The 24649-nt window shown below is 32.0% G+C and overlaps 2 protein-coding genes across 2 annotated transcripts in view; one reads left to right on the top strand and one right to left on the bottom strand.

Moving 5' to 3' along the window:
• Positions 1-6091: 6091 nt before the first annotated feature.
• Positions 6092-21975, bottom strand: LOC140437303 (phosphoribosyl pyrophosphate synthase-associated protein 2). The gene is made up of 6 exons (XM_072526746.1): positions 21887-21975; positions 21541-21794; positions 21118-21406; positions 14342-14617; positions 14109-14255; positions 6092-10524 (listed from the first exon to the last, which is right to left on the bottom strand). Exons 2-6 carry the CDS (start codon positions 21735-21737, stop codon positions 10366-10368), a joined length of 1068 nt encoding a protein of 355 aa, XP_072382847.1. The 5' UTR covers positions 21738-21794; positions 21887-21975; the 3' UTR covers positions 6092-10365.
• A 495-nt stretch (positions 21976-22470) lies between these two features.
• Positions 22471-24649, top strand: part of PolrMT (mitochondrial RNA polymerase) — a 32042-nt gene continuing 29863 nt past the window's right edge. Inside the window, exons 1-2 of the mRNA XM_072526744.1 lie at positions 22471-22710; positions 22786-22881. Coding sequence (XP_072382845.1) covers positions 22590-22710; positions 22786-22881 — 217 coding nt within the window. The 5' untranslated portion in view covers positions 22471-22589. The remainder of the gene's footprint in view (positions 22711-22785; positions 22882-24649) is intronic.

Genomic DNA, 24649 nt, shown 5'->3' with positions numbered 1-24649 from the left:
AGCTATTAATACTAAGAAGTAGGAATTGTTGTGTTATAGGTTTCCGACAATGAATCTGTCAAAATATGCCCGAGCTAAGCGAATGGAGTTTAACACAGATACTATAGTTTTAAAAAAACGAAATGAAGAAAGGGTAACCAATAGTGGTAAATGACTACAATTCTACAATGGGAGGAGTTGACAGAGTTGACCAGCATATCAACGATTACCCTATAACCAGAAAACGTGGAAAGGTATACTACAACAAAATATTCTACCATCTGATAGAGTTATGTCTTTGGAACTCTTATTTGCTATACAGGAAAAGTGGAGGACAGTACATACCATTACAATTTCGCATGAATGTGATTGAAATGATATTTGAAACCTATCACTCCAGTATAATCGTGCCAAAAACTGGTCGGCCTGAATCGACTCTAGCGCCTCTTCGTTTATCTAATAGACATTTCCCAGAATATGTTCCTTCAACACAGAAGAAAAATAATCCGACACGTCAATGTGCAATGTGTAGCAGAAAAAGGGATAACACCGGAAAAAGAGTTCGAAAAGAAATGATATATATATGTATATATATATATATATATATATATATATATATATATATATATATATATATGTGTGTGTGTGTGTGTCCTAACTGAGAAACAAAGATATAGACAGACGATACTTACGAATCATTATCAATCTGTATTAGAATCAAAAGGCCAATATAAAGATAGAAGAACAAAAGTCCGAAAATATAGATATAAAGAGAGGAGTAAGACAGGGCTGTGTTCTGTCACCATTACTGTTTAACGTGTACAGTGAAGCCATATTCCAGGAAGCGATAGCGGATCTGGGTGATGGAATCTCTGTAAACGGAAGAATAGTAAATAACATAAGATTCGCTGATGACACCGTTATAATGACAGACACCCTGGAATCGCTACAAGAATTGGTAAATAGAATTAACGATTATTGCATTAGATACGGACTAAAAATAAATAAGAGAAAAACTAAATTTATGATTGTCTCAAAAACGCAACAGGGAAATGAAAGATTAATGATAGAGCAAACCCAAATAGAAAAAGTAGAGACATATAAATATCTGGGAACCTGGGTTGATGACAAAAATGACCAAAGCAGAGAAATCAAAGTCCGAATTGAAACTGCAAGGCAAGCATTTTTGAAAATGAAGACAATGCTTACCAACAGAGACCTTCAGTTGCATCTCAGATTGAGGGCTATAAGATGTTACATATTTTCTATCTTACTATACGGAATGGAAGCTTGGACATTGAAGAAACAACACATAAGGAAAATAGAAGCGTTCGAAATGTGGTGTTACAGAAGAATATTAAAAATTCAGTGGGTTCAAAGGATTACCAATGCTGAGGTACTACGACGTCTAAATAAGGAGTTAGAAATTATGAACAGCATAAAAAGAAGAAAACTAGAATATTTGGGTCACATAACCAGAGGAGAAAAATATGAGCTGCTGAGAATTATTATGCAAGGAAGGATCCAAGGAAGAAGAAGCATAGGAAGAAGACGCATCTCGTGGCTGAAGAACCTTAGAGAATGGTTTAACTGTAGTTCACTACAACTTTTCAGAGCAGCAGCCAACAAAGTGACCATAGCCGTTATGATATCCAACCTCCGATAGGAGATGGAACTTTAAGAAGAAGAAGTGTGTCCTAACTGTCAAGTGCCATGCTTCAAAGACTATCACACTAAATCAAATATATTGCTTTTATTGGCAAACAATGTTTTAGCACTTAATTTTCGTGCGAAGAGATAACTAGGGATAATAATTTTGGTTATTTTTGACGTGACAACGTCTTAAATTAGTTTGTGGCTCGGAGTCATTTAAGAAAAAGTGTAACGCCCGCTCACGTCTGTTACAGTGAGTCGCCGAACGAGAGAGAGGCCCGCCGGACCGGCGAATGCCTTGCGTCTCTCTCCCACTCAAACATGATCGGTCCGCTGCGCGCGGCACTAGAGAATTAGGCGCGTTGAATCGCTAAAGTTGAAAATCGTTGAAAGTATCGTCAGCTGTGTCTGTAGTGAAAATGTGGAGTGCTTAGATTCGTCATTTACAACAACTACAACAATAAAGGTAAATAATTGTACACTAATATTTCATTATCGTAAACTATGATTGATTGATTAATTGTTAGATTGACACAAAAGTTGAGAAACCGAGTTTATAGGTTATGTCATACTATTGACAAATGTTGATAGTGTTAAGTAAATTATTAGTTTAAATCACTCTGCAATCAATCGTAATTCAGTCGATTGAGAAGAAACAGCGCGTATTGCTAGTCAAACATTTAAAATAACAAATTATAACTTCTAACCTGTCAAAACAGGGCGACCAAACAAACGAACTAAACCGACCAATCACCACGCGCGGAGTTAGAATTTAACTGTGTTTAGCAAGAATTTCAAATTCCAATTTTAGTAAATGTTTTAATTTTTAACTTTACCATTTACATTTACAAATTTTAATTAATTTCAAATTTATTTAGCAAAAATTTGAAGCTTCGATCTGAATAAGTGTTTTGATTTTCAAATTGATTTTTTAAAATTAAAAATATTAAAATATATATAATCAGAAGTGAACGTCACATAACATTATCTGTACTTATTATTATTTAATATGTAGGCAAATACATGTGACCATACTTGGTAGACACAATTGGAAATAGTAATTTTTTATAACTGAAAAAAATAAATATATAAAATACTGGTAGCAAACAATAACTTCAATGATCGATATCTCCGCAACTAATTGATATATCGAAAAAATTTTCAAATAAATTTTGTAGAAAATAATAGGATCAATAATATAATATAAAATAAATAATATATAAAATAATATATAAAAATATAATATATAAAATATAAATAATATATAAAATACCTAATAAATCGGTAATGCAATTCTTATTTCCATTCAATTCCTTGTTCCTATTGTGCAATTTAATAATATTCATATCAATAAATATTCTACCGAGAAAAAGACGTTGTCACGTAAAATCTTCGCCCGTAAAACCGACTTTACAGGCAACCGATTTTTTTTTGTTAATTTACATTTTGCATTACTTTTATATATTAAAATATGCCAATAAAAAAATTGTCACTTTTTTTTCAAATTAATTCGTAAGTCAAGCAGTTAACATTATTTCAAATTAAATTTTCAAAAAGTCCACCACGTTCAGCCAAGCATTAGTAGAATCTATTGTATAATTATTGCCTTCGGGTACAACAACGATCATTCGGGTGTTTATGCTTTGAAAGGCCTGAATGATTTTTTGACGTAATTGGTCTAAATTTCCAGCACGTTCAGCTCATGTCGGTAAATTTGTTGCTTCACATAACCCCATACGAAAAAGTCCAAAGGTGCAAGATCAGGAGAGCGAGGAGGCATTTTTACTGTACCCTTTGTACTAATAACTCTATCTGGAAACGTAATGTTTAAAAAATCTAACACCTCTCGTGCATTGTGAGCTGGACAGCCGTCTTGCTGCAACCAAATTTCATCCATATTAATAGGTAATGCTCGAACTGCTGGAATTATGTGATTTCCCAGGACATCTAGGTATTGACGACTACACAAAGTGCCAACAATAAAAAAGGGCCAATTACGTTGTCACCTAAAATACCAGCCCAGACGTTGACTTTTGACGGTATTCTGTTTTGTAAGCAAGACTTTTGTACCTATTTTCTGTAGAGTACCCTACTTGTTTCTTTTTAAAATATTTCGTACAGTTCTAGCATTAATACCAGATTCTCTTGAAATTAGGGTGCTGTTACAAGGAAATTTGATTTCAGCTAGACTACATACGGAAGTTTCACGCTGTCCCCGTTCTTTATTAATTGAACGGGCTGGTTAAACCTATCATGTTGTAATGTATTAAAAGTTGTTATGTAGAGGTAGTTGCATAATCAAGTGGAACCCGATTACAAATCTAAAAATATTAAATTTTTAAATATATAAATATTTGAAATTCTGTCTTATATGATGACCTAACGTATCTAGGTAAAAGTTTACAATAGATATTTTTTTTAAATTTATTATAGCAGGCATTTAGAAATTCACTTTTAAACGTTACTGTCAGAACTTCTTCTTCTTCTTCCTTTTATGTAGACATGACTGTCTGTTTCTTAATGTGCCTCCAATAAGTTGTCGTTCCATCGTTTTCGTGGTCCTCGTATTGGGGACCCGTCTCCTTACTACTATATTTGGGTCATTTGGCTTATATGATCGTTCCATTCTACTCTTCTATTTCTTACCGTCCTTGATGTTCTCCACCTTACATCTACGTCGTATATCTGTACTTCTAGCTCTGTCCAATAGTGTTTTACCATCAATTTTTCATCCCAAGTGTTTTCATCTCTGCTGTTTCTAACATCCTTTTTGTACTATGACTGTGTTGTAAATTGTGCCTTTCATTTCTTTCCCGATATTTTTATTTCTCCATATTGTTTCATTCAGGTAACCTGCAGCTCTGTTTGCTCTATTCACTTGAGCTTGTACTTCTGTTTCGAGCTTTCTGTAGCTAGGTAATGTGATGCCTAGGTAGTTAAACTTCATCACTTATTCTATTATCCGACCTTCCAGTTCAAATTTACATCTTAGTAAATTTGCTGTATATCCATACATTTTGTCTTTTTTTGGGGAAATTAACATGTTAAATATTCTATATTAAATTGGTGCAGCAAAGTTCTAAATCATCTTCACTCTGAGAGAGTAGTAGTGCGCCGTCTGCATAGCAGATTATTTTAAGTTGTTTTTCTCCCATTTGGTATCCTTTTTTAGTTCTCACATTTTTTTTATTATTTCATCCATAATCAGGTCGAACAATAGAGGACTCGGGGAATCTCCCTGTCTTATCCCATTGCCAGCTTCAATATGGCCAGAACTGTCAAATTTAATTCAAAACGTCAGGGGACCTATATATTTTCTTTATCTTCATAACAAATATGAATAATTTATACGTCAATATTAATAGATGAGGGCTGGCTATAATCCATCTGATAGGTATATAGGATATATATATATATATATATATATATATATATATATATATATATATATATATAATTTATAAATATACCGTATACTTTATTTATATTAATATATTAAATTATAATTAAATAAAAATGATTTTTGATGTGCTATGACCATTTTTCCAAAAAAACAGCTGTGACATAAACAATTTTAATAAAACAATGTTGGTGAAGTTTAGAAACATTTTGGTGTTCCCTGTACATACGTTGTTATTATAATTTTTATGCGTTAGTATTACAAAAATGTAGAGAGTACGAAGTTACTTTCTTTTACACAAAATTTTTTATTATATTACTTTTAAGTGTGTGTAATTGAATTGAAATACATTTACGAAAACTCTTATCGTTTCAGGTTTAGTTTTTGTTTATTATTATAGCTAATTAGTGATACATTTGTGTGAAATGTGATAATACAGTGTTGCAATTCCAAGAACTGAATATACACATTTTAACATTGAAGCAAACGTTATACTTTTAAATATTAGGGAGAGGGAGTGAGAAAAAGCGTTTAAATCTGCGCCACGGTACAGACAGTTAATTTTGATTGGACTTTATATCATAGAAAGGGATTATTGCTATGGGTAGACAAAAGTGTGATAGAAAGCATAATTGCCAGCTGGCTGGTGAAATATGCTTCCTTCCTCAAGATCATGTGACTTACATCAATAGAACTATGGTAATTTGGTGTAACATAATGCGTGATAACCTCATTTTTTATTCACATTATCTGATACAGTAATATCTTTATGCTTCAATCTAACACCTCACTACTTTTCGCGGATGTTAACACCTCACGACTTTTCAATATTTTGTTAATAAAATGAATTATTCTGTCATCACTTTTATTACAAATCATACAAACCAATTTGTCTTCTATGATTTGCTTATAAAAATATTATATTAGTGATCTTAATAACGTTTGTATCGCAAGAGGTATCTGCACAAATCATAATCTTTCAACTATTCCAAAAAGGTTTACTAACGCTACAGGCTTGTTGTAAGTTGTGTTTTCTTACGAAAGCCAATATTACCGCAGTACTCTTCAACTCAGTCGGCCGACGATATATCTTCTCTTTAAAACTTCTCCCAATTTATAGTGACTTTCGCATTCTCGTGTTTTAAGAATCCGCCTAGCCAAATTTCAAATATGATAAAATGAATAGTTTATTTATTTTCTGTTTTATTGCATCCTAATTCATCGACATTAAAATTCCAAAAGGTCACAAAAAATTGCAACTAAAATATTAAGTTGATTAAGCCCCCTCTAATCTTCATTAGGATCTTTCATTTTGTTTTGCTAAATTGCTAATGGTGTTTGACCATTTTCAAATAAAAATCGTCTACCCGCTGTCTCTATAAACTGTGGTAGATATTATAGAATAGTCAAAATATGTTGTGTTGTAAAATGTATGGGCTCACCTTCATTTCTTGGACTTACAACTCTGTATTTATGCCTAATATAAAAAATAATTTCCTCGGAAATCACTGTCAATATTTTATAAATTATTGAATTAATAGATAATTTAACTATATGATTCTTTTTTTTGCAGTATCCCTCTAGTATACGGTGATATTATATTAAATTGTAACTTCAGTTGTCCCTTGATAATCCGACAGGTATGGGACCTAAGGGATGTCGGATTACCAAAAGTGTCCGGATTACCGAAAGTGATTATATATTTGGCATTGTTTTGCTAGCAGTAGCCTACAATATTCTTAAATTTCATGAGTAAAATGCTACCGAGATTAATATGCAAATGAAACACTCATTTCGGCTAACTAAAACATTTTTATTAAACGAAATATGGAAGCTAATAAATTAAACCGCTTAACGTACTCACTCGAGTTAACTCGGTATTAAACTTCGTTACTATTTCCGCATAACCGAGTTAACTCGTGCTTAAAATATTTGTACGATATATAATGCGCCTACGCGTTTTAACTCCTCTAGTGCTAAATAACGGGCCCCCCCACTTGTTTTTTCGTTTCTAATTTTAAACTTTCTACGATCGACCGCCGGCTGGAATGTTTAGTCAAGGCCAAGGTTAGTCAAGTTTAGTGCGTTTGGAAGGCAGATAAGTGGCATGTTTATTCGTCTCTTGCATTGCGTTAGTTATTTTTATAGTTTTTTAATTCTTTTATCGACTGCAAAATGAGTAGTCTTCTTCTCATTGCGCCGTCTCCTTTCGAAGGTTGGCGATCCAAATGGCAATTGTAGTTTTGGAAACTGCTGCGCGAAAGATCTCTGCGGATGAGCGGTCGAACCATCTCCTCAGGTCTTTCAGCCACGAGTTCTGGCTTCTTCCTACTGATCTTTTGCCCTGTACTTTTCCTTCCAGTATAACTGGATGGTAAAAATGAGTAGTGATGATTATTTATTAAGTTCAGATGTATCTGGTGTCGAAGCTAATATGGACGAAAGTGGTTCAAATACAAGTATCGATCTTTCTTCAGAAAATTCTTTAACTTCGGATGATACTGTGAGTATGACTATGATATGAACATGGTGCAAAGTACAGCCAAATGCTCCTGCACCCCATATTTTCATTTTACTGCTGTTTCAGATATAAATTTGACGCGGTTTTTTAAGTATTTAGTTATAAACCCGTACACTTTCATCCCAATTCTTTCTGATATTTTAGAGCCGTCTTTGTACCAGAGCCTTTTAGAAAAATGTACTTACTGAATTTGTGCTGTTCTCCTGCATTTTCCTATTATCTCTTGGTGTCTAGCACAGTTAAATCAATGCCATTTATTTGTATTAGTTACAGGTAGTAGCTACAGTGACTCATGAGTTCTTTCGAAAAAGAATAAATATTTACAAAGAAAACTCCAGATAAGATAATTTTTTTACTTATTCTTAAGATTATAAAACCAGCAGTCTTACAAACATACTATAGGTAAAATATAATACACACTTCTAATACTAAAAATAAAATTCGGTATACTATTAAATTATTGAGGAAAATATCACTATTACAAACAAAAAATGCAAAAAAAATTAAAAATTTTAGTTTGACATTAAAGAATAAACTATAAAAATAAACATCAATAAATGCTACAACTAATGGGACAATTATACAATTCATGAAATGTTTGTAGGAGCCATAAATATGTACCAAAAGCGTAGCAATTTTGATGAATGAAGTAATTGCTTGTTCTTAACTAAATTTATAAAAACAATCGAAAAAGCTTGACTGAATTTCGGCATTTAAAGGTAAATATTGATATACTAAATCAAAAAACGATAGTTTAAATATCCAACAAAGGAGTAATGCTTATGCGGCTGTAAAATGATAAGCAAATGAAGAGGCAAGTAAATTAAGCATACCCATTGGCAAAAAGGAACAGGGTATCCTTTGTATCTATTTGTATTTCATATTAGAGAACATATATAAATGATTCCTTCAGACTGACTAATATCTACATTTATCGCAATAGAGACGAAAGTTCGGAATTTGGAATGTATTTGGGACTAGAAAACACACACACAATGTTTGATTAGAGAATAGATTTTTAGTTGTTTTGTGGATTTCGAAAAAGCATTTCATAAAGTCTAAGAAATAAATGCAAGTCAATGTAATAGTAAAATTAAATTAAATTTGTGTAGAAGTGTTATTACATCTAGACTTGCCTCGCCCAAATCTGATAGAGTGTCTGGTTCAGTTCCAGAGTTTAAGAGCGTAGGCGCAAAATTTTCGGGCCAATGCTTTTTAAATGCATTCATTTTTTTCGAATCCTGAGTAAACTAATCAGTATTTTTGAAAAATTTAAACGCATAATGAAAGAATACGTTATTACTGAGGGCCGAAAGTCACTGAAAACTTCTATAATGTTGATTTTAATAAGTTACAGAGGTGAAAAAGAAGAGAAAATTTAGTGTGATTTTTAATTTCAAATATCTCATTCAAAAAAAACTTTTTGTTTATTCTAAGGGACTTTCGGCCCTCGGTAATAATGTAATCTTTTATTATGCGTTTAAATTTTTCAAAAACATTTGTTAGTTTTCTCAGGATTCGAAAAAAAAAAAATGAATGCATTTAAAAAGCATTGGCCCGAAATTTTGCCCCTACGCTCTTACACATTGCATATTATAAGCATATATGATACTGACTCCTTGTCGTAGGTACATATTTTTTGTCTATTTTTGTGATATTAAATATATATCTTCGTTCTTATTTAACCTCGCTGTTTAAAGTTATTCATATATTTATATATCAATAAAAATTTTGATAACTGATTAAGTGATAGAATCAATGTATAATGTACAACTCAATAAAGTTTAGTATATATTAGAACAGTTTTTATGGGTCAGATTCTTAAAACGTCATTAAAGATACTTCACAAGACGGTAAATAAAATATGTGAAAAAGAAACAGGAAATAATTAGTTTGGATTTCGAAACGGTATGCAAAAATACTATTCAGCAGAACAAGTCACTTGAGCGTAAAGAAGTAAAGTCTTCGCGATGTGAGTTTATCGCCAAATCAAGAAAATACCTTTCAAATTCAGGAAAAACCTTGACAGCAAAAGTTTCAGCAATTAAATAAAGAGGAACTCGTATCAGTGATAAAAACAAGAAAATATTACATCCCCAATTAATTATAAAAGGTAAAATAGAAAGGCCAAGCGGCAAAGGAATGAGAAACATCAGATAATGGACTGGGCTAGGTTTGGAAGAAGTTATACGAGCAGCAGATTGCAAGGTAGGTAAGTTTTGTCAGACAACACTCAGAGGAGCACAATTCTAAATAACAATCTCCAAATTTTTTATGATTAAATCCATATTTATACGACCAAATCAGATTTGTGAAGGATCTAGTTTTTATTTTCTACAAATTATTTTGCCCTGTTTAATGATCAATGATTATTTTTTATGTCAACAATGTCCTCCTAAATGAATTTAAGCTCTTATATATAAATTTGAATATGCACTTCATACTAAATAAAAACCAATATATACGATATCTTAAATTATACAAGTTTAATCTTTAATGCTCTGAAATTCTCTTTAATATTTATATCATGTTTCATTTGCACAAACATCAGGTATTTTCTGTAACAGCTTATTTCATGGCTTAACTACTGTTTTCTGGTTTCGGTCTTATCTTGGCGATATTTCTGATGTTAAATAAATAAAATATAATTTTTACATAACCATTGTTGGAGAACTAACTTTGTGGATATCATTTACTAGTTTTGTTAATTCTGAGTTAGTGATGAAATAAATTGGTTTTTATTTTATATTAATTGCATACTATATTGCTAAAAAATCAATAATACCGAATTTTTTGTTCAATATATGAAGATTTAGTCTTCCAATGTAACATTCTTAAATAGATATGACATGGATTCCTTGTTGTGAATTCTTCTAATGGCTTCGGAGAGCAATATTGATATATCCACAGTTTTAATCTTATGACACTGCATTTTCTGCAGCTCGTGGGGAATTGTGTTTGTGACTACCACCTAAAAAAGAAGTTTATATAATTTTATATATATATATATATATATATATATATATATATATATATATATATATATATATATATATATATATATATATATATATATATATATATATATATATATATATATATATATATATCTGTATATATACACTCATGAACTTAATGAACAATTTTATGTTTTTATATGGAGAAAATTGCGAAAAAAATAATGCTTACTGTTAGGTTAATAAGGTTATGTTATCCTAAACTTAAATGATAATTCAAATTGCTTAAACGAGTCTTTTAACTGAAACAAGTTAATGATCAGTAACAAGTATTTTCTCTCTAGCTCTTATTACTGCTTGTATCCTTCTCGGCATGCTTACAAGTAAATTTTGACCATACCCTTGGGGAATTACATTCCATTCATTCTATTGAATGAATGATATCAAGCAAGCAATGGAAGTAAGCCGAAGCTGATCTATCGTATTTTAAACGGGATTTCTTTGTCGTATGCGGCGTTTTAGCTGATTCCACATGTGCTCTATTGGATTTAAATCCGGGCTAAATGGTGAACAATTCAATCTTCGAATTTGGACCTCATGAAGATAATTACTCACTATGGCAGCGGCATGTGGTCGGACATTATCGTGCATTAACACGAATCTGTCATATCCAATGTAACCCACATATGGCAAAACATGATCTTGTAGGATGTTTTGAACGTAAGAGTCACCAGTCATCCGTCCAATCACTTCCACAAGTGTGATGCGTCCCTCCCAACTAATACCTACTCAAAGCTTTATGCCACCACCTCCAAAACTATCGGTCTGGGCGAGATTGCAGGTGGCAAATGGTTCTCCAACTCTTCTGTAGACGTAGTTTCGAACATCTGGCTTCCATAATAGGATTCTGGTGACATCAGTTAAAAGAACATTTTTCCAGTTGTCGATATTCCACTAAATATGTGTTCTTGCAAATGTCAAACGACGAGCTTTATGATTTTGAAGAAGACGTGGAACTTTGGCAAGGCGTCTAGACTTTAAGTTTTCTTCATTTAATCTTTGTCTAACTGTTTTTGAACTCACATTAACTTGTCTAACATTTAGTAGCTCATTTCCGAGGTGCATCGATATCGTGTAGAATTAAGAACCAAAAAACGGTCAATAATTGCGGTTGTGCACCTAGGGCGTCCTTGACAATTTCATGGCTCGTGGTACCTTTTTAAGGTATTCGAAACTGTAGATTACCTTCTGAGACGTCGTGTGATACCTTTTTGTGTATATCCTTCCTCGTACAAATTTACAATCAGTGCTGCTTGGGCTTCATCACAGTGTCCAATTGGTGGCATACTTGTTTTAAACCTAGTTAAATCAAAACAACATTTAATTAAACTTAATAAATTTAACTAAAAATAACCGAATTACTTTAGTTTTTACTTTACGTGAAGAAGGTTTTTTATGATAAAATGAACGGATGACAGTAAACGTTGAATAAACGTCAAAATATTTCAAACCAACTGAGTACATCAGCTTACAATATGAGTAACATCAGTAATCTAAAATTATTTTGAAATAATAATCACTACAAAAAAAATTGGAAAATTTTGTTCATGAGTGTATATATATATACATACATTTTACTAGTGTTTAGGAACCTAGAAAGTGTAAATGGTTTACAGCGGTAATTTATAGCGTTAGCTAATGCATTTAAAAAGGGAAATACTGAAAAATAACAGCATTAAATAAATGTTGGGTGTGAATAGACACAGAGTTTAAATTATACCAACATATAGAACAAGGTTATTTTAATGCCTACATAGGTCACTCCAGAAGAGAGAAACTACATTTTGAAAGATATAAGTAGACAGAACCAATTTTAAATACATTACTGATTGACTGTGATGTCGAGACGAAATCTAATTCATATAAGATCTACAATAATACGTGGTAGTCGGTGAGGACCAGATGTGGGCCAAGACCAATTCGTCAATTTTTATTTGCCATCGTTTTCATCGACTTGTGAAATGGTGCATTGTTTTCGTGAAACAACAATTTTTGGAAGCATTGCTTTCTTATCGCGGGCTACGGACCGAAATAAAACCAGATGTAACGATAGATTGCGCGACCACATACTTCGCGCTAAAATAAAATAAAATTGAACCGAATCGACTCGAATATCCAATCGAATTGACTCAAATATCGAATCGAGAATGAAGTCGAGTCAAATCGAATATCGAATCGAACTAAATATCGAATCGAATCAAATATCGAACCGAATTGAATATCGAATCGAATGGAATCGAGTCGGGTCGAATATCGAATCGAATAAATCAAATAGCGAATCGAAGAGAATCAAATATCGCATCAAATCGAATTAAATGGAATCAAATATCGAATCGAATCAAATCGAGTCAAGTCGAATCTATCGAATTAAATCGAGTCGAGTCGAATCAAGTCGAGTTGAATTGAATCAAGTCGAATCTAATCGAATATCGAATCGAAAATAGAATAGCATAAAATACAATAAATTAAAAACCATCGCTTCGTGCTTAGACGATCAGAAATCTATACTTCCCCCCACCGGTCACTCTCGGAATGCCACATCCCGTTTTTCTTCAACAAATGAGGCCATTTTTTTGCGATCTCGGTCTTCAAACGCTCCAAAAATAATTTAGTAGTCGCTGTTGATTGTTTCTCCATATTTCAAATAGGCAATGAAAATAATTCCTTGCGGGCCGCAAAATACAGAGGCCATAGCGTTTTTTGTGCCTTGGTCGCTTTGGACGGCTTTCTCTGATTATTTTCATTCAAATGGAATCGGGTGGAATTCACACGGATGAATCCATGTTTCATCCATTGTAACAAACCGACGCAGAGTCGCAGACAAAACTCAGACTTATTCCGATTAAACATGTATGTACAAACAGCTCCGAGACTCGTCAATTCGTTGTTGTTTTTGCTCTGGTGTGAGAAAACGCGGCACTTATTTGTAAAACTGCTCATTCATTCAAAAATGTTCGTGTATAATAGTGAAAACGTTACCCTTTGATTAGAGTGTCAGTTATCTCTTGCAACTGTACTTTGCGGTTTTCCGTAATAATTTTCAACATTTTTTTATGCTTTCGGGAGTAACTGCCACATTTGGCCTTTCAGAGCGCTGAGCATTGTTGCTGTCGGTAAGCCGCGTTTGAATTCAGTAAACAATCGTTTAATGGTTGTAATTGATGGAGCAGAGTCATAACAGTAATAAATCAACAAGAATTTGCTTAGGATTCATTGTTTATAAAAATTCAACAAATGTGGCATCACTTCAAGCACTGGAACTCGGTAAATAATAATCTGCATGTCAGGAAATTTTGACAGTATGCTTTGGAAGGTTGACACTACCTAAATGTTACGTGTATTCTTTATTAGGGTCGCCATCTTATGGTTAAGCCCGGGACTTATTGACCGACATAATATAATAATTGGTAGACTGATGCAACAACAGAAATATAAGAAATTTAAGAACTTCCATATGGATAAAGGGGAAGAAAATAATGATTACCTACAAATTAAAAAATTGAATAACAACTATGCGAGTTTTTGGTGGTTAATTTACCTCATCAATTGGTGAATCTTCTATTAGACGTGGAGCATCAGACGAAAGGAGACCATGGGTTGCCAAAACATATATCTTATAGGCCCCACGTTCTTTAAGAACTTCAGCAGCTGCTACAAAAGATTGGACATCATCTATTAAGTCATCCTAAAAATTAAGAACAGTATTAAGAATTAAGTTAGTTTAATTACGAAACAATATTATAATCATGTTAATGTATAACTGTAACTCACCACCATGATAGCTATTCGCCCTCCTACATCACCCACTACATTTATCGGAGGTTTTTCCTTAGCAATATGTACAGGTACACCTACTCCTGCATCCATAGTACGTGATCTTGGTAAGGTAGGTGGGGAATATCTTCCATCTACTTCATCAGAATCAGACTCTTTCTGTTCTCCATGAATAACAGCTATACCAAGACGAAGACGTTCAGCATATGAAGTGGCCTTACCAGTAGCAGCTGGATTTCTTGCTACTATTACTGAATTACGATAATCTGGAATCTTTAAATGATATTATAATACAACACATGCAACACAATAAATAAGATACAAATAAAACTGTGCACAGAACAATCAAATTGATTTATCTTGTCAAATCCAAATCACCCAAATACATAGAAAAACGGTAGTTTGATATTTCTGTGTTTCATTGTTCTCTTTGTCTATATCGCAATACCTTCATATACAGTTGACTCCATGGTTCTTTACCCGTGCGTCATTAATACCTGGCAATATAAACACATACTTTTTAACTACCATCATTGTCTTCCACACATGAAACTAACGACAAACTAGCTACCAACTGTTATTAAGTAAAGACACATGTTATTTTTATGAACACTCTAGACTCAGTGCATCGAAAAGAGATAGGTAAAAAAAGACGCTTGGGGACGTTTTCAGATTTTACGTACAATTTGTGACGTTTCAGTTCAGTTTTCAAGTTAGTTCAAAGCCAAATGTCTCCACACAGACAACAAACAGATAAGCACTATCACTAACTGAAATGGAGAGTTTTCTCCATTTCAGTTATCTTATGAGAAAAATCTAAGTTTTAGAATATTCCAAATATACATTGAAATTGCTTTTACAGATGTTATAGTGACATAATTAAGACTACCAATATGGTCCGTATAATTGTTAAGAGGGGTCATACTAACCGGCTTCATTGAACTGTAAATGGAATATTCAAATAGTAAATATTCAGGAGTTTTCAACTTGCTTGTGTTGCATATAGGACAAATTTCAGATAGTTGAATATGATTTGCTATCCCATTATAGGTGAATTTTAACATAATAGTGATTAGATGTTTTAAGTTGTGTCATAGTATGAATGTATTTTATGGGAATTTGAAATTTTAGATATTGCTTTACTGTGGTATCTATGGATAAACGTTCGTAAATAGTTGAGAATGTTAATAGGGATACTTATTGCATGTCTTTTTGATGAAGCATATCCATATATTTTTTTAACATGCTTTTCTTGTATTTTAACAGCCAATTAGAAATGTTTCCCTTCCAAGAGAATTCATAAATTAATATTTGAAAATATTGCTTAATTTGTGAGACCCAGTATATGTTCTTATTTACTGAAGTAAGTTGAAGAAGCTGATGTTCATGAAATAAGATGAAGGCCTAAATCACACATTTATGTTAGCTTGATGAGCCAATATAAAGTAAGCCTGAAAATATTGAAAGAAATTTAGACTCTTCCTTCTTCTAATCTAACAGCATAATCAGATGTATTGATACAAAGATGTAAAACTTAAAAAGTCAGCATATCTCATTCCCCAAATGGGTGCACAGTTCATAATAAGGCTTTGAACTAACAAATCGAAAATTTGCACACAAGATGTCCAAGAATGCATGGTTTTAGCCATTGAATATATTAAATTGCCAATTGCATCTTTTGCTCTTTCACTGTTGTATCAACCAATGCTTTAAAAAGTGATGTGGTCAGGGTGACCCCTAGGTATATGAATTTGTTGACAACTTCAATTGTTTTGCTCTTATATAGAAACTTAACACCCCTACTGCCGATCTGACTCCTTTAGACAAATGATAGAATTTTGGTTTACCAACATGTTTTGCAAACGATAAAAAAATCAATCTTTATTCTGTATATGTCAAACCAAATTAAAAAATATGTTAGTATAAGTGATGTCAGTGTTTTGATAGTGTAGATAAACCATTTAGCAGCCAGTAGAGATAGTGCAAGCACTCCTGACCACGGTGCAGTAGACAAAATTTAGTTTAGTCCCCACTTCCATGCGAAACGCATTGTACTATGCACTGTATAATTCCGCTTACAATAGAACTTTTCTGCCTTTACGTGAATTTGACTCCGCCTTCGCGCAGCTCCATGGCCAGGAGTGTTTGAACTATCTTTAACAGTAAGAATAGAAGAATTAAACAATTTGGCAGCCAGTAACAGTAAGAATAAGATGATATAATTTGTTAATAACCTGTGTATCAATCCACCATGTTTCAATTTGGAAGAACCAAATAATCCTTTTAAACAATTAAAACCTGTAAAACCTCCTAGGGATCAGACCCAAATATTGCACTATTATTATTCAGATCATATATAAGATCTATATTAGATAATGCAGCTATTTTTTATCATCAAGCTTCAAGTCTGGTATTGTATCATATCAGGTAGTAAATAAGTCGCTATATTTAGGGGCTTGAGTGCTTATATATTCTGAAGCTGCAGAAAACCCAACTAATTATCAAAGATTAATAATTGTGGCTTCAAAATTTTTAAGTACAGTGTTGAGAAAAACAGTAATCTAATAGAAAAAATCCAAATGTTACATGTAATTAATTTAACTCAAGAATATTGGAAGCGCAAAAAATGTTACAGTGTTACAGTTGAGTGTCCGCATCACTCTCCAGCAAATATTATTTGTACTTGCTACAATTTTCAAAATATGTCACAAGTAAATGCTTTGCCTAACCTTAATAATAAATTTTTAGATCTAGTTTTCTGTACTCAGAGGAATGCAGTTGTGTCGATTTCAACTGATATTCTATTGAATACTTCGCAACATCATTCAGCTTATACTATATTGTTACACACAGCCAATTTAAATTCGTTTCTTAAATATGATGTCTTCTATCATGATTTTAAAAAATGTAATTATCAAGTTTTAAATGAATATTTAGCCTCAATTCCTTGGAACCCATTAAAACCATTAAGTCCATTAAACTTTCCAGTTTGGTTTTCGCGAGAATTAATTGAGCTTGTCATACAGAAAAAAATAGCTCACAGGTATTTTAAAGCATCAGGCAACTCATGTGAGGAATTTTCGGTGTTAAGGGAAAGATGTAAATCATTACAAGTAGTATGTTATAAGAACTATTTAGTGAATATTCAAGCAAATCTTTCAAGTAATCCCCACTCTTTTTGGAGATATGTTAGTACTACATGTGGGTCTAGTGCTTATCCTAATGTAATGTCTAATAAAGGTGGGGATGTAATAGCTCAGAATGGTGATGAAATAGTCAATCTATTTGCCAGTTATTTTTCAGGTACATATAATGATAGTGAGTATAATGTACCTAATTTTAAATTGGATTATAGTGTGGATTTCCAGATTCTGAAGTTTAGTCTGACTGATGTTTTCGAGGGGATTATGAGTTTAAAAACTACATATTCTTCAGGGCCTGATGGTATACCTGCAGCACTTATTAAGAACTGTATTTTTTCCCTTTGTAAACCTTTACAACAAATTTTCAATTTATCATTGTCATCATCTGTATTTCCACAATATTGGAAAAATAGTTTTCTTACACCTATCTATAAATCTGGCAATCGTGAGTGTGTTAACAATTATGGAGGTATAACTATTCAATCAGCAATCCCGAAACTTCTTGATAAATTGGTATCAATTAATCTTACCTGGGCTTGCAGAAACATAATTATTGAAGAACAACTTGGATTTTCTAACAGGAAGTCAACAGTAACAAACCTTGTCAATTACCAACAATACTTGTTGGTTGCATTTGAGAATAAAATTCAGGTCGACAGTGTTTACACTGATTTCTTAAAGGCCTTTGACCAGGTTAATCATAATCTTTTGGTCCACAAACTTCATGCATCTGGCTTTGGTGACCCCATTGTTAATTGGATTAAAAGTTTTCTGATGGGATGTACACAGCAAGTTTGTATTAACAATTATATTTCAAAAGAATTCCATTGTTATTCCGGTGTACCACAAAGGTCTCATTGTGGTCTCTTGTTTTTTAACTTGTTCAAATAATGATATTGGTAAGGCTATCAAAAACTCACACTTCCTGCTATTTGCTGATGATCTTAAGTTATTTCGTTGTATACATGATAAATCGGATAGAGATATCCTGCAAGATGAGGTAAATAATATATGTTTATGGTCAAAACAAAATGATTTAAGCTTAAATCCAACTAAAAGTCCTTGTATTTTATTTGGTCATATAAATAATTTTATAGCTACTAGATATGTTCTTAATGATGTACTCTTGAATTCAGTTCCTGAGATCAGAGATTTGGGTGTATTATTGGATGGTGCATTGACATTTAGAAGCCATTTTCTTAAAATTAAGGAAACAGGATTTCGTAATCTTGGTTTTAATTATCATAACAGTCATGATCTCTCACCTATTGTATTCAAATTACTGTATTGCTCTCTGGTACGCTCAAGTCTTGAATACTGCTCTGTTATTTGGTCCCCATTTCATCAAGTATACATTGATGTATTGGAGAGCGTTCAGAGGAAGTTTCTAAGATTTTAAGCTTTTAAAGCACATATTAATATAAAAAATAATGAAAATTATTTCATAGATTATTCTATAATAATGTCTCAATTTAACATTGCTTCATTGAAGAACCGCAACTGATATGTTATTTTTGTTTAAAATTCTAAACAACGTTATTAATTGTCCCTCGTTATTAGCCAATGTATACTTAAACACAATACATAGAACTCGACACATTGCATTCTTTTATATTCCTTTTCATAAGACTGATTATCATTGTCATTTTCCCTTGTAGAGAATGCTCAGCTCTTGCAATGACCTCCTATTGGGTCCTTTCTGCTCAAATATTAATGCCTTCAAAAGGCAACTTAAGAATTCTAATTATTAATCTAAGTAGATATGTTATATATTTTTTTAACTTTTGTGATTTGATATACTGTTTTTTTTAATGTACAAATTTTTTTGATGTTTATTGTACATGATCTTTACTTTTTACTATTTGTTGTATTTTATTGTAAACGGTTCTACTGTTGCAATAAATAAATATAATAAAAAAAAAATCTCAGACATTAATCTATTCACTGCCAGCAACACAGGTCCGGTGTTTTGACAAACTTTGTTTACATACTATTAACATGGCTCTCCATACTTCGTATGATTCATTTTATGGATCTAATATAAAAAGTTTAATTAAAGCATATTCAATTTACATTTAAAATAATATCAACCTATTATATATGATATACATACATTGTTTAAAACAGAGTGTTACTTATTAAGAAATTACTTATTAATTCCTAGTAATTTTCCAGATAGTAAAAGCTTAACAGAAAAAATTTCCAATTTTTCCCCATGACTGTGTTTTTGGGGTTATTTAAAGAAACCTCAGAAAATTTCACTGAGTTTATGACATCCATAAGTACACGGAGATCATTGTTACCGCAAGTGCCCAAAACATATTCAGGACCTGTGAAATTAAAAGGGAAAGTATTATAAATTTTAAAGGCTGTTTGCCTAGGTATTATAAGTCTGCATGTGCATAAACTGAGACACAGAAGTTAACAAGGGACCAACAAATTTAGTTCTCAATTTCCAAATTGCATCATTTTGTCTACAGCGTTGATGCTCCAAGCAGTATTCAAGCTAGTGATACATTAATGGTACTATATGGAGTACCTTCAATATTTCCATTCCAAAAACAAGCAATGTCACAGTTAAAATGCCAACTCAAAAGACATATAAAGACCCAATTCGAATACTAGAGGCCAAAAAAGAAAATTTGACCACACCTCTTCAATGGGTGGAGGAACCGTTCAAACTATTTTATGAAAATATTATTCAAATATCAGCAGCTAAGAAAAAATCCAAGGAAGTCACAAAATAAACTGTATGATATTAAAATTGTTTAGTAATAAATACTTTTGTTTTGAAACCTGACATTTCATTACTAAAACTAAATCCATTTTAAAAATGTTTATTTAAAGAGTATAGTAATGATTTAGAATGCTTTTGTTTTTAATAAATTCTTACATTAGGTATAATCTATTAACTTCAAACTTCAATTTTAGTGAAAATGTTCAGATAAACTCTCAAAAGGTTTTTTTCATCTCCTACACAAAGTCCGAATGTGACTTGGGTTGTTGTCTGCCATTAATAAGCCATTTATATAGATTTTGATTTTATTGTGCCTTAAGTCCCTCAAAGCTGTTTAAATTAAAATTGATAGACACCCAAATTGTCCAAGCAGAGTAATGGGAAGTATTGAGCATATGATATTGGGTTGTAAGAATATAGCTACTGATGTAAGTGTGCTAACCAATGTGTTGACAAGATATAAAAATTTAAACAAATCCTATAATCTACTACAAATTTTAATGACTGAGGACATTAATGATTCACTTTACAATGCATTGTTTGAGCACATGTTGAGAATAAAAGTAAATGTATAAATTAAGTATTCCTTTGTGCCTATCGGCATGATTCCCCAATTTAATATTATTTCAATAATGGACAATAATAAGATTATTTCAATAATATTAAATCATTAGAACATGTGTACAGATGTAGTATACAGAATACGTAAATTTAAAAAAAATTGGCTTTAGTTAACCCAGGAAATATGGCAAATGGGCTAGCTTCCAAAGACAATACCACTAAGACCACGAAATTTTAATTGATGCAATATGAATGTTTTCCAAATTGATCTAAAACATCTTGTTTTACTGATGGCCATAATTCTACTGATATATAAAATACATGAAACTTACACTTTCTTGAATATACTGAAGAAGAAAAGGACTTGCTCTCAAGTTATCTACTGGGCAATCGAAAAATCCTTGGATTTCCTTTTGATGTAGGTCCATTGTTATAATATGTGTTAACCCAGAATTGCACATCATTTGAGCTAACAATTTTGTGACGATACTACCTCTCTTCCTCATCTTGCACTGTTTACTGTATGGTAGATAAGGAATCACTCCAACAATAGATTTTGCTGATGAAGTTTTACAAGCATATGCCATTATAAGCAGCTCCATTATGTTGTTGTTAACATCTCTACAAAAGTGTGAAAATCTGTTAATACTATTAACAAACATGCTTTATTAATATGTTTAGCCGTAGAAAATTTAAGTGTAGATAATTGATACCTTGGATAATTAATGGATCGATTGGAAACCTTCAATACTCACTTTGCTCCTGTTTGAATTATATATACATCTTTTCCTCTAATAGAATCATTTATTTGGACCATTGACTCACGATTAGATTTATGATAGACAGCGCATCCGCTAGATTTTACCCCTAATCGTCTATGGATTAAATTCGCCAATTCTGGATGAGAATTACCAGAGAGAAGAACAATATCAGAAGTTTTCGGTGCATCCATGTTCACAAAAAAATAAAGGTTGATATAATTCCAAGTAAAAGTTTCAGCGCAAGAATCCTACAAATGATATGTTATGTTATTCAATTCTAAACATTATTTGTTTCTACATATTCAATTCAACATTTAAAAAATTATATTTTAATACATACCTCCTACTTCGTCACATTGAATTTAATTTTTGACAGATTATGTGAGATTATGCTATGCTTAAACTCTGACATTTGACATTAGTAGAGAGTGTTCAGATTTTTAAAAATGTGGCTAAATTGAAAAGTAATTCATAATTTGCAGATTATACGTCATTGATTTGCAGTATGTATCTGTTCGTTCAGCTTGTACTTTCGTTAATGGAAAGGCAAGATCGTAGAAGATGGAGGGCTAAGTGGATGCGGTGAAGACTCACACCAGCCAAGTACAAGAAGAAGAAGTATGTATAAACCAGCAGAACCCAAACCACAGAACAGAATAGTTTCTTGGGTTGCATTTGTACTGACACTGACTAAGACTGAAACAGAACCATCGAGTTAGAACAGAACAGACTACATATGTATGGGGAATGTGGGGAATCACCATGAGTTATAACCACAGAATAAAAAAACAATTGATTATTATTCTCTGACTCAACCATTATTTTTTATTCCGTGCTTGACGATTGATCACCAATCATCTAAACGTTACATTTTGGTTACATTAAGCGTCTATATTCTTTGGTTACATTGACAACTCTGTCAAGTGTCACATGTCACTTAATGTTTGGTTAGGCGTGCGGAATGATTTACGTGAGGTTAAAAATTAATAAAACACATTTCCGTTTATATAAAGTTTACTTTAAGAAATCATAAAAATACTGCCATGCATAGATTCCTTAAACTTCAGGGAACATCTTTCTATAAGTATTCACGCGAGTCATTCAGTACACTTAACACAAGTGCAAACTCCTGCCTCTTATGTAAACTAAACAATATATGTAAAGGTACGGCACGTGCAGCTGTTTGTTTTAAATATTATGTTGATTCTGTTCTTAGTAACTCATATATTGGTTTTGTAGGTACATTTAGGTATAATTCTTCAAACCCAAACCCAAGCTTAAAAATTAGGAAACCTAGAAAACGAAACAAAAAGGAGTATGCTGAGCTGCTAATAGGTATGTAAATAATAGGTAATGCAAATCTTTATTTAGGTAATGATGTAGAAATTAGACAGAATTGTTAATAAAAATATAGAAAGTTTAAGTGGGGTATGTTTTTTTGCTGATAAAATCATTAGAATTAAGAAAATATAAACAAAAGTAAATCTGAGTAGTTTGAATTAATAACCTAAGCAAATTTAAGCAATAGGAAATTATTTTAATAAATAAACCTTCTATATGTGATATAGAAATCAAAAAGTTATTAAAGTTGGAAGTTAATCTGAAGTCTATAAATAAATGAGATAATAAGGCAAAACTAGGTCAAATTTTGGGTACAAATAAACATCTAACTGCTACAAAATATTTTTGATTCTAAAGACTATTAGCAGAACTTGTAAAAGGTGCAAAAACAAGATATATAATTATGTTCAAAGAAAAAAATTACAATTGAAAAAATGATACATTCTAAGTATAACGGGCAGTGTCTGTAAAATATATGACAATAACAACTATTCTCCATGTTATGGATGAATGTCTGTGCGTGGTGAGTTGTCTTCGAACTACATTAAAGCTAAAAGAATGCAACAACAGTGTTTAAATTTATCGATGTGCAAAAAATAGTATGCAATATGTTGATTATAAAATGAAAAATAATAAATATGATGTTTGGCATTTTACAGATTTTTAAATGTTGCATTCCTTTAGCTTACATTTAGTTTTTAGACAAATCACCACACACCACTACTCATTCTTAACAGAGTGAATATTTGTAGCTACACTCACAGGTTTAGACAAGGAAATAGAGGGGACATGTAATCCTATAGAATTGACTGAAGCCTAAACTGGCAACAGAAAGGTTGCCAGGTCATATTGTATTTCTTCAGTAGATTGAGAATAATGGATATATATCAATAAATAGATTTTTTCAAAATTTATAATTGAATACTGATATAATGATCACTTTTTGAACATGATTTTATCATTACATATTTTTTAGTAGATCGATATAGTGTATCAATCAATCAGTAAATTGAAGTTGAAATCAGTAGATCTACTAAAAAATCAGTAGACCTGGTAACCTTGCGAGACGTAGTAATGGGCAACATACAGGCACCAAAACATAGCAGTCACATCAAAACTGGCTTCACTTTGCGAAGGTTTATTAAATGAGCATTACATGTCCTCTCTCTTACCTTGTCTAAGCTCACAAGCGCAATTAACCACCCACCTTGTATTTCTTTCAATTTGCACAAATTGTCAATCGTGGACCACATTTTATGAAATGTACTGTGAAAACTATCTTTGAGGAAGAGAAACCAATAAAATTATTGAAAACAATGTTGTTTATCAAGGGATGCTTAGCAAAAATACATTTAAAAATTTTTGAAGAAAATTATGAAAATCATAGTCTAATTAAAAAATTATGAATATTAATAATCGGTGTTGCCACCTCTGTCCCTTAGGACTTCTTGGAGTCATTTCAGTAATCCATTCATGATATCCTGGATATCTGATTGGGGGATAATCACTGAAGGATGTAGGGGCTGGTACTCTTGCTCAAACCTATCTTTTGAGGTTGTCCTCAAATTTTTCCCATTTTCTCATTCTTTTTCAACTTGTAAAAGAATACAAGTTTTAAGAAAAATGATGAGCTAAGGATAGTTGTAGTTTTGCTTAGTGTAGAAAAACAGTTAGTTAAATAAAAATTTAAATTAATTAATGACTTTAACACATCAGTTATCAACAATTCTGCATTCAAAAACCTGAAGAAGGATTGATCTGT

The sequence above is a fragment of the Diabrotica undecimpunctata genome, chromosome 3, assembly GCF_040954645.1.
Source record: "Diabrotica undecimpunctata isolate CICGRU chromosome 3, icDiaUnde3, whole genome shotgun sequence".
NCBI classification, from domain to species: Eukaryota; Metazoa; Arthropoda; class Insecta; order Coleoptera; family Chrysomelidae; genus Diabrotica; species Diabrotica undecimpunctata.
The sequence above is the reverse complement of the archived record's forward strand: the minus strand, read 5'-3'. Positions and strand labels throughout refer to the sequence as shown.

What these genes read in the sequence shown, in the direction of transcription:
- LOC140437303 (XM_072526746.1), bottom strand. Translation starts at nt 21,737, where the DNA reads ATGGATGCACCGAAAACTTCTGATATTGTTCTTCTCTCTGGTAATTCT. An exon ending in TTCAGTATATTCAAGAAAGT is followed by an intron (nt 14,618 to 21,117) that starts GTAAGTTTCATG and finishes TATCATTTAAAG; the next exon opens with ATTCCAGATTATCGTAATTC. An exon ending in GGCGAATAGCTATCATGGTG is followed by an intron (nt 14,256 to 14,341) that starts GTGAGTTACAGT and finishes CTTAATTTTTAG; the next exon opens with GATGACTTAATAGATGATGT.